Here is a 10,342-nt window from a genome sequence, read left to right as displayed (position 1 = left end):
TTTTTTTTTTTTTTTTTTTTTTTAATAATTCTACGCAATATAGGATATAACTTATATCTTAAAATAAATTACTCTTAATTTTCTAATAGATACTACTTACTTATACACAAATCACATAGAACCACTTAAGAAATTTTTGTATGTAACATGTTCTAAATAATTAATTATATAATTAATTCGTTTTAGCAAATCGAACCAGGCAGACGTCGTCGATCGCTAACGTACGCACCACCATTGAACACTACGACGAACCCGGTTCTCTTATCGGATCCTGTACGTATCGGACGCGGTTTTAAAGTTATCATGCTGGACGACCTAAGCACAGCGTCCAGCCAGGTCCTAGAGAATATGGAGGAGACGGCTATCGAGGCAATGACAAAAGAGAAAAACGTTTGCATGAGTAACGGTGGCTTTTACACGGCGTTCTCTCTTATGTTGAGCATACTCTCGATCGCGACCGTGAGCGCGGCTGTGCTCTACGTGAAACTACAACGAGTCCGCAGAACAAAATTCGTGGATTCGTAGGAAGGTTTAATACCTCCTTCTCTTTACCATCGTGTAGAACACCAGGAAACGAGTTGCGTAGCGAACAACGAACGCGTGCCAGTAATCAAATAATACTATTTAAGGAACAAGTGACCGTTATCCTATCGCTTCACTACTACTACCACTTAACTTACGGAGAAACTGATCGAGGAACGGAAGGAACATCGGAGAATGTCACACCGAGATGTTTCGAGCAACCACAGTTGGCGTGCTGCGACGACTGTTTTTATTGAACTCGTTGCTTCTACATATCTCTATAAGTAAGTCTTATACAGCGCGTTAACGTTGTTCGAACTTAGTAAATTCGTTCTACTTCGTCAGCAGGACAGGGGTGCAGCCATATTTTACATATCAATATGCGAATATATCTAACAAACTATTCGTACAGTCCTCTCGGACGACGATAGTGCTCATTCCGCGTAATACTGAATACCGTGATACGATATGGTATTTATTACATACTTCGATACCAGCAATGTAGTTCTTAAGAACGTTAAAATAAATTATGATATTTGTAAAAAAGAAACTAAAGGCTGTCTCATCTCAATCGTCCCCCTTCGTGAACAAACAATCGCTGTTTCTTACCTGTTAAAGTTGCAACTTATAAAGATATGAGAGTAAAAACGGAAATACATATACGAATAGGAAACTATATTAAATTACTATTGTATCAACTGTAATTAATTATAGTACATAACAATCGCTCATAAACGACGATGACGCGATCTAACTGACATTATAGTTATCTACAAGAATACGATTCGAATAAATGCGATACTTCCTATCTACAATTTATCATCATTAAAATTAAGAGTTAAAAATGCAAAAGATGTCTAATGGATGATACAACGAAAATGTAACGTTAGCTTATCTCGCTCGACTTGGCTTTACGAAAACGTAAAATGTACAAATGCTCTCCCCTAATTTTCCTCTCACGAATAATACTACCAGACATATTCAATTTTTGAAACGCACTTAGAATATATTCAGGATCGTTCTCTTTGATCACGACTAAGTAAAACAAGCCAATATCTGACAAGATCTCAGGAATAGTGCTGAATACCTGTTCCATAACTTGTCTACCATGTTTACCACCAGCCCAAGTCTTAAACACGAGTCTGTCATCCAACACTTCTTCATACTCTGTAGCTACATATGGCGGATTGAATAAAATAACATCAATCTGACCTCTTATCCGCATACAATCCAACAGATTCATCTGGAGGACATTTACAACGACGGAATTGTCTAGACTAGTTCTCCTCGTGGCCCTACATGCATCAGGATTTATATCAACTGCGATAAAGTGAGAGCTATGATACCTTTTTAACGCCATTGCTAGAGCTGTGATAACTACGCCAGAACCACTACCTATCTCTAAACAGATCACAGGCTTTATCGCCTCTAAAACCTCTAGATCTGCCTCTAAAGCATCTATCAAAAGATATGAATCCTCAGAAGGTTCATACACCGTTTTAAGCTCTTCGTCTGACAACTTAACTATAGGTGTCTCCATGATTCTTATATGAATTATATAAAGTTTTCATATAAAACTTGTAAAGTATGGCAAGTTTCAAGTAATAATTTTGAAATAATATCACATAAATCTTACAATTAGTGACACCAGAAGTTATTGCTGTTGCTGCTGCGTATCAGCCTCAACTTGGGCTGGCTCTTCCTTATCTGGCTCGACAGTAGAGCTGCTGTACGCTGAACTATTATCTAACAATGTCTTCCTCTTGGCAGTACTTTTCTCAACAGCTTGATGCACCTTATTCAACCTCTCTTGAGTGGTTTGCAAGATGTTACTAACAATAGTGATCTTATGTTTAGCGTTAATAAGCTTCTTCACGTAAGAATCTGTATCTAATGGATACTGCAGGGCCTCGTTGATTCTCTGGAGTTCTTCAGTTAACGATTCAATGCGCTGCTTCAACTCTATTTGACATATCCTGTAGAAAAGAAAGATACATTACCCAAATCACTTCAGATTTTGCCTGATCATTGGTAACAATTAATAAAGATCCAAATGGTCTTTATACATGAAACATTTGATATCAATATTTGTGAAATAAATAACGAAATATTAAACAAGATATCTTGTTTTCATTAAAGCAATTTCAGAAAAATTATATATAAATATATGAATAAATATGCACATTTGTTTCAAGTTATATCCTGAGGAAGTCACAAGAATAAAGCCCACAATACAATAAATTATGTACGATAAATGCATGGTCGTGAATTCCGAAGGGAGTTTACCATTCGTAAGCAATTGTTGCATCGAATAGCAACGAAAAATTCACCTTGTAGCACGAATTCTCTCGTCCAGCTGATCCACCGTAGGCTTCAACAGGCTCATAAGACCCTCTGTCAACGCATCTCGTGTGGGATTCTCACAAAAGTCGTCTATTTTGTCGTCGATAGACGTATTGTCACTCGCCGTGTCTACATCCATGTTTCGGCCGTATGATAGGTTATACGGAACAAGTATGCGCGAAGGGATGTGAACCACAAAGTGGCGTTCCATAGTACGAGAGAATTCGTGTTGGTAAGCGGTTACTGGCAATAGGTATATATTGCCGACACACCGACGAGATATTACTACGAATCGCTATTCGAAATTCACGTAGCTAAGAGAAATTATCATAAGGCGATTGTTTTCTGTTACCATATTTCACGATCGTTTTAACGAAGACAATCCATGATATCAGCATACTTCGATTATTTTCACTTTGTTATTTATTCGATCGTACTAAAATGCACTGCTGCGAGAAAACTTGTACAATATACACACTCACACAAATATGTCTCTAGTCCGATTCGCGCGTTCCGATATTCGCTTGAGATATTTTAAACGTCAAACCGCGCTCAACACTACTACTACATCGTGTATGTATATGTATGCTCTTATGAGACGTTACATGACGGTGTGAGTTCTGTATTGATGTAATGAAAGTACTATACTTTACATGACGTTCCCGATCCTTTCGGTGTCGACTCTTAATAATATCTTGCCGCGACGGATGTACAAACTTCATTTTTGACGATATTGATAACAATCTGTACGAAAGACTCATTCCGACGAATCGAAATTATGAAGAATACGAGACAGATAGTACAATCCTTCGCGATTCCTTTATTAAATAATGTAGAACGTTTTCTTATCCAAAGCGTCGATTGACTGAGGCGACGTGAACCGACCAATCACAGAAACCGTGGACGACCAATCTTGCATCTACTTGTCAAAAGATGAGAAGTAGTCGTCCATCTCTCTCGCACTCTTGTACGACATCATACGACACGACTCAACGACTACGAGCATCGAAGAATATCGTATTAAATCGTGCTTCCGCGGACCAGCTAACACGTTCAAAGGATCGCCCGTCACTAAATACGACACTCTCGACATACGTTCACGCAGGATACTTACTTCGGACGTATAAAAGGACGCGATGAACACGGAGCGGACGCGAGCTGCTATTCGAATCGTCCCGAAACGCGAACGGAATGGCGCCACTTGGAACATTCGTAACTTGGAAAATTGGAGAAGACGCGCATGATTGGTCGGTTCACGTCGCCTCAGCCAATCGATGCTTTAGATGACGAAACGTTCCATATCATTAGATAAAGGAAAGCTAGGGACTGTATAATCCATCTCGTATTTTCTGCGATTTTGACTCGTCGGAATAAATTTCGTGTGCGGATCGTTGTCCAGATTACCAAAATTGAAGTTCGTATATCCGTTATAGCAAGATGTCGTTAAAAAGGCAACATAAGTGTCTAGAGTGTCATGTAAAGTACAGTACTTTCATTACTTTAGTGCAATTCGCATATCACACTACCGTGTTGTATATACACTTTTGCTCTGGCAAGGAGTGTCGTGCTCGGTTTTCGTTGAAAATGTCATAAATAAATCTCGTAAATGTTTGTCATAATAACAAAATTATGAATCTCCTTGATGCTAGAACTGTCTCGAGCATATTAAGATACGTAGACTTTGAAAATTGAAGAAGACGCATGTGATTGGCTGAGTAGCGTGGCCCCAGTTAATCGGTGCTTTGGATAACGAAACCTTCCACAGTACTCAGTAAAGAAACTGTCATGACGCAGTCAACAAGTCGTTCCGTATTCTCTGCGATTTCGGCTCGTCAAAAGTGAGTTACGCGTATGGTTCGTCGTCATGATTGTCAAAGATAAAATTCGTGTTTCTGTTGCAGTAAGATATCGTTAAAAAGGAACGCCAAATTGAGAACAAAACTTTTATCACGTAGATGCAATTCGGAGTTCACATGTCACTGCCGCGATGTACATTGCCGCAATGTACACTGTTGACCTGACGAAGGAGAGTCTCGTGTTCAGATTTTCGTCGAAAATGTCATAAGTAAGTACCGTCCGTTTGTTATAACTAAATTATAAATCTCTTAAATATTGGAATTTTCTCAAACATTTCGCGGTATTAAGATATGTAGACTTTAAAAATTGGGAAAGACGCTTGTGATTGGTCGATTCGCGTCATATGAGCCAATCGGCGCTTTGAATAACGGAACAGCTTAATAATTAATCAAGAAACGGATCATAACGTAGTCGTCAAGCCATTTCGTGTTCTCCACAATTTCGATTCGTCAAAAATGAGTTTTATATGTGAATTATAACTCAAAGTATCGAAAATAAGGTTCGTACAATCGTCGTATCAAGATATCGTTCGTGTCAAGAATCGTCGGGGAGGAATATATCTCGCGGTTAGAAATACAGTCGTCTAAAGATTATGATAGTTCGAAGTGCAAGTTACTATCTTTTCCGCTTTCGAGTATCATACGCGAATTATCGGGAACATTGTCGAGAGTGATAAGAGACCAATTACATTAGCGACAATTATTCGCGACTTGTGCTCCTATGCTTTCGATCGGCATAGCAGACGTCGGTAAGCGTCGATAGAGCAGAGTCTATGAACAATATCGCCGCGACTACGAGTTTTGTGTGCCGAGCAGTATGTTTATTATGTGAACGAACGTGTGACCTAAGCAGTCGTTCGTCGGGAATGTTAAATTACGTAGAACAGAGCATAGAATATTTACGACGCGTCATGTCGCTACGCCGGTTAGAAACGGAGAGGAATTCCGTGCGTCTCACGACTGCGCCGCCTCTCCCCTCCCCCCGCCACAACAGCGCCGACTACGTGCGAGCGTCGGTATAGTAGCTCGGCACTTGACCGCCAGCAGTCCTTCACGGCGGACGGTAAGGCTCGGAGCTCTGACGCGGCGCGGTCTTATTACACTCGTCGCGATATTCGTTCACGTTTCGTGTTGTATCGACGAGATGGCGACTCGATGGCCATTTCGTCGCATCGAAGTCGTCGCGAACGACACCGTCGTAGTATCAAAATGGCCGTGACAGATTCCGCGATTTCGAGTGCAGTGTTGTGAGTGCGCGTGAAGTTCATCGGGTGGATCATCGCCTGGGAAAGACGTCGTGGCCGTGGCAGCCTTCCCCGAAGTATGACCGACAATCCTGCGCCGCTGGTGAGTCATGACATCTTATACAAAACGAGTTTGAGCGAGGTGAGTGTCGCAGAAGACTGCTAGGTTATCGGCTGACATGCGCGTTCCTCGGCCGCATTATCGCGTTATATGATTATCTCGCTGTTTATTCGGCGACTGTAACATCTCGCACGAGATGCTTCTCGATATTCGTAAAATCATCATGAGATGTATCTATGCACATTTTGCATCCGAGAAGCACGCAGTCTGCGCAAACGCGCCGGCCGAGGTTCGATGCCCGCTCTGATTTGACGTCATTCCCTGACAGCGGCTATCACCTGTTCTTACCGACGGTGACGTCACTGACAGTGATGACGCTGCGGACCCAGCCTCTCGGAGGAGAGCTGTGCCGGTGACCTGAAGTCGGCCTTATCGATAGTCACCTGTGATGCAAGTCTCGTGCTGACGTTATTGTTAATTGTTATGTAGAGTAGCATTCTTGATATGCTGCTCCTATTAAATTTTCGTATATTCAAAGTAATATTACATTTCGCGACACTCTTCTAGTCAGTTCGTATTTTTCAGTGTGCACATTATTTTTTATATTTCTTTATAATTATTTCCTAAGACAATTAGGGCAATAACGAGCTATTTTTCGCAAAACTAATTTGACGATCAAACATCTGTGAAAATAAACGTAAAAGAAAGAAAGTAAAGATAAAAATTATTAATAAAGTTTCATATTTTTCTTCAAAATTTATCTGAAATGTGTGTTGTCTCGCGTATTGTTTATATTTACATATATAGAGGTACCTAAAGAAATTATTATTAGAATAACGATCACAAGAGATCTACCTCGAGGCTTACGTAATTTTTTGTTACATGTTATGTTTGAGTTTGTATTACGTTGAAGCTCGAGTTAACGTTGTCGTATAATCCACTAATCTATAGCGGGACAACATCGTAAATATATTCCATACAAAGTGCACAATGAAAAAATACGTTTCTTTAAAACAGAGCACCGGTCATTATTCGTGCATGCCAAAAGTTAAGTAGCTCGCATTGAGATAAATGATCAGAAGGTTTCCACAAGATGACATCATACTGACGGTATGACGTAGGCGAGACCTATAATATAGTTGATGCTGGCATTACGCGGTGCTCGCTTACGTCAGATGGCTGCAATGCATGCGACTGCATCACGGAGTGAGGTTGCATAAGACACTCTTGTTAAGGGCTGTTCCTTGCACATGTTGAACTAAGTAGTCTGCTATACGTTCTGGAAAGTCGAGAGATGCGTCACTTGTAAAGAGTAGCTCTTTCATACCGCAAAAAACTCCATCGAGTTAAAATCGAACTTCTATGTTGGAATTATTCAGAAATGAAAAAAATATTAAACGCATCGGCTTATATTCTCGCGTTACGGGACTAGAAAATTACATGGAAATATTTTATAAAATTAATAATAGCCTGATACGCGCGCACACATATTTTTCCAAGCCGAGATTTCAAATTTACGATAATTTACAGTCTTACTAGTGTCAATTTATATGTCTAATAATGTTTCTTGGATTAAATCAAATTCTATTTTTTATTTTTATTTCTGTTTATTATTATCGCACCAACTTAAAATTTTAATTTTTATTAGCATTTTTGGGCACATGATAGTCTTATGTTTATCCTCACACCTAGAAATTTTTCTTAATGAACTTTCAGATTCAAGAGGAATTTATATAAGGTCTATGTTAAATCAAAATTTCGGCTTTAGCAATTGTTTTGAATTTAATCGAACTTTACACCGAAATATTCTATAGAATTGATAATTATTCGATATGCGTGCGCTGTTTGAATCCGATGGAACATTACGAGAAAATATCATATGAAATTGATAATTCGATATGTGTATCGTATTAAAATTAATGACGCTTCGCGTAGCCCGTGGCGCACGGCAAACAACAGATTTCTATTCGAAGGGATTATAGTAACGTTAAAGCTGCGCGTAACGTTATCGTTTTACCATCGATGCTAGTCGAGTACAGAATATGTTCGAGCAAAATTACACACGGGTTCTCATTGTTTGGACATCAAAAATTTACGGTTGGAGCCGCGGTTGTAGTAATATTCCAATTCACTGACTAAGATATTGATCTTAATTTGAATCCACTGGGCGTCACCTTAATTCGGATCAATTGACCCGTCAATTAATAGGAGTGTAATGGCCGATCGACTGTGGGAATAATTAGGGGAGACGATTGCATAGCCTGAGGACATCATAAAAAAAAGACAAATAATCGCGTCTCTTTGCGTTTGCTTCTCGCTGGAACGTATCGCAGATTATCAGAGTTAAATTCGAGAAATTGAGTTAAAAAGAATTAAGAATCAATTTGAATTAAAAAATACTTGGAATGTGCAATTCAGTTATATATTTCTGCGACTCTTACTTATATTCATGCATTTCTCTGATTTTTATTTATATGTTATATGTATTTATATATTTGCGGACATTTCATTGGTTTTTATTGATATATTTATGCATTTTATTGATTCTCACTTCTATGTTTGTGCATTTTTACAATTATTATTTATATGTTTATCTATTTCTCTGACTATGCGTGCATACACTTTGTCTCGACTTTTTTTGAGACACACATTGTCGTATCCGGAATTGAACCACGTTTTAATCCGCAAATTTATCAGCTCCTGGAACGCGCTTCAGAGCACATTCTTTCTTAAGTCCTTTTCTCATCGGAACGAATATCGTGATTAAATTTTCCCCTGCTTTTCCCGGAGAACCATTCGGCATACGTATACATTTAGTACCGTGGCATTGCAATGCAGTGACACGGCTCGGAGGAAAATCGGTGCGGAGTGATTTATCGCAGGCGATTTAAAACATCGGCGTATAGCTGGATTAGAAATTGCAGTTAGTTTACTTCGGCGAAACGTACGGGATTTCCGGGTTGCCATTAAGAGACAAATTGCGTGACCACGTTAGACAAATGTCTGAGCTATCCCGCAAGATTTCCGGTTTATCCGCGGCGTTCCGCGAAACCAGTTCGATCAGCGGTTCAAACACAGCCGCGAACATTTTTAGCGTAGAGTAGCAATGTCGTTACCTCGCGAGGTCGCTGGTAGATGCCGCCACGACTACCGATTACTCCACTTTTACAGAGTTCATTCATAGCCGCCCAAGTATGACGTAGTGGAAACTACGATCGTTAACGAAGCTGAATATTAAGTCGCTACGGAGTCTCGCTGACAAATAAAGCGGCGCAAATGAGTAACGAGAAGTAGAATAGCGCGTTCTGCAGAACGAAAACAAATTGCACCATTTGCAGTAAGGATTTTCCCAACACAATCGCGCTTATAATAATTCAGCTGAGAACCCGCGTGCGAGTCTTTCAGCGTTAAGCCAATGAGCGCGACGAATGCATTGTTGAAAGTCGAAACAAAACAAAAGAGAACAGTTGCTCACGTTTGAATGAGCGTGAAACGGGCGGATTTACGCAGGGATCGCAATGGGATTTAGGTAAAGGTCGGGAAAAAAATAGTCGGTCGCGTCCAGGTCGCGTCGGGATTGCGTGCGAGATCGACGATCGTCGTTGATGAGCGTTTCCCGGCGAGATCAACCGATATGAACGTACATTCGCGCACGGTCATCGTCGTCGCCGTTGCCTGCCTGCGTCGCGATATTATCCCGCCATTATTATACTCACGAACATTCCGCGAGTATCATTCCGCCGAGAATAGCTTCGTCGAGAGAGAAACCCTTTGCCGGCTCGCGTCACCTCGATGGACAGCTCACCTTCCGTTCGACGATATCACCGCTGCAAAGCGACTTTATACGCGCGCAATGTCATGCGAGAAGGTAGATTGCAGTTTCGAATCATCCACGATCGTCAGGACTCGATAAGACGCAATATTTATGACTCGCGAAGAGATGTCTTCTTTATTTTTATTTTCTCCTTTTTTACTTTTAACCTCGTCTACATCGTACCAATTTTTATACTCCCTTCTATTGATCTTATCCCCGACTTATCCCGTATGAGGAGAAATTACGTTTCGTAGCGGATACACGTCTCGCGATGCTAGAGAATGGAATAAAAATGCGCCGGAAGCTGGTACATTATTTCAGGCAGTCACGCTAAGTTATGGGAGATTACATCACGATTATGATGTGGGATATAGATCATAGAAAATTGTATTCTTGGAACTTGTCCAATTCGTGCGAATCGAGAAACTTTACTATTAACAGCTTCAGAGAGAGAGAGAGAGAGAGAGAGAGAGAGAGAGAGAGAGAGAGAGAGAGAGAGAGA

The 10,342-nt window shown here is 40.3% G+C and overlaps 4 protein-coding genes across 7 annotated transcripts in view; 2 read left to right on the top strand and 2 right to left on the bottom strand.

Moving 5' to 3' along the window:
- LOC116845648 overlaps nt 1-632 on the top strand; it is a 12,236-nt gene extending 11,604 nt beyond the window's left edge. For all 3 annotated transcript variants that reach the window (XM_032818601.1, XM_032818600.1, XM_032818599.1), the window contains one exon: nt 187-632. In XM_032818601.1, the coding sequence (XP_032674492.1) occupies nt 187-525 (339 nt within the window). In that variant the 3' untranslated portion in view covers nt 526-632. The remainder of the gene's footprint in view (nt 1-186) is intronic.
- A 101-nt stretch (nt 633-733) lies between these two features.
- LOC116845651 (methyltransferase N6AMT1) lies at nt 734-2,102 on the bottom strand. The gene has a single exon (XM_032818618.1). It carries the CDS (start codon nt 2,060-2,062, stop codon nt 1,409-1,411), a length of 654 nt encoding a protein of 217 aa, XP_032674509.1. The 5' UTR covers nt 2,063-2,102; the 3' UTR covers nt 734-1,408.
- A 53-nt stretch (nt 2,103-2,155) lies between these two features.
- On the bottom strand, nt 2,156-3,072 carry LOC116845654 (SNAPIN protein homolog). The gene is made up of 2 exons (XM_032818626.1): nt 2,853-3,072; nt 2,156-2,498 (listed from the first exon to the last, which is right to left on the bottom strand). Exons 1-2 carry the CDS (start codon nt 3,002-3,004, stop codon nt 2,177-2,179), a joined length of 474 nt encoding a protein of 157 aa, XP_032674517.1. The 5' UTR covers nt 3,005-3,072; the 3' UTR covers nt 2,156-2,176.
- Nucleotides 3,073-5,924: 2,852 nt separating this feature from the next.
- The window catches only part of LOC116845649 (3-phosphoinositide-dependent protein kinase 1), a 429,458-nt gene continuing 425,040 nt past the window's right edge, over nt 5,925-10,342 (top strand). Inside the window, exon 1 of one of the 2 annotated variants that reach the window (XM_032818606.1) lies at nt 5,925-6,068. In XM_032818606.1, coding sequence (XP_032674497.1) covers nt 6,045-6,068 — 24 coding nt within the window. In that variant the 5' untranslated portion in view covers nt 5,925-6,044. Of the gene's footprint in view, nt 6,108-10,342 lie in introns of both variants that reach the window. The other variant, XM_032818604.1, reaches the window with a different exon arrangement.

This window comes from Odontomachus brunneus, unplaced genomic scaffold (assembly GCF_010583005.1).
Source record: "Odontomachus brunneus isolate Ranch 3 - 2012 unplaced genomic scaffold, Obru_v1 Obru_scaffold_054, whole genome shotgun sequence".
NCBI classification, from domain to species: Eukaryota; Metazoa; Arthropoda; class Insecta; order Hymenoptera; family Formicidae; genus Odontomachus; species Odontomachus brunneus.
Note: the sequence above shows the minus strand (reverse complement) of the source record. Positions and strands in the feature narration are given on the sequence as shown.

Bases quoted from the DNA above. Each gene is read 5' to 3' on its own strand.
- LOC116845651 (XM_032818618.1), bottom strand. From the start codon at position 2,062: ATGGAGACACCTATAGTTAAGTTGTCAGACGAAGAGCTTAAAACGGTG.
- LOC116845654 (XM_032818626.1), bottom strand. From the start codon at position 3,004: ATGGATGTAGACACGGCGAGTGACAATACGTCTATCGACGACAAAATA. The intron at 2,499-2,852 runs GTGAATTTTTCG...TCTTTTCTACAG, and splicing joins GAGAGAATTCGTGCTACAAG to GATATGTCAAATAGAGTTGA.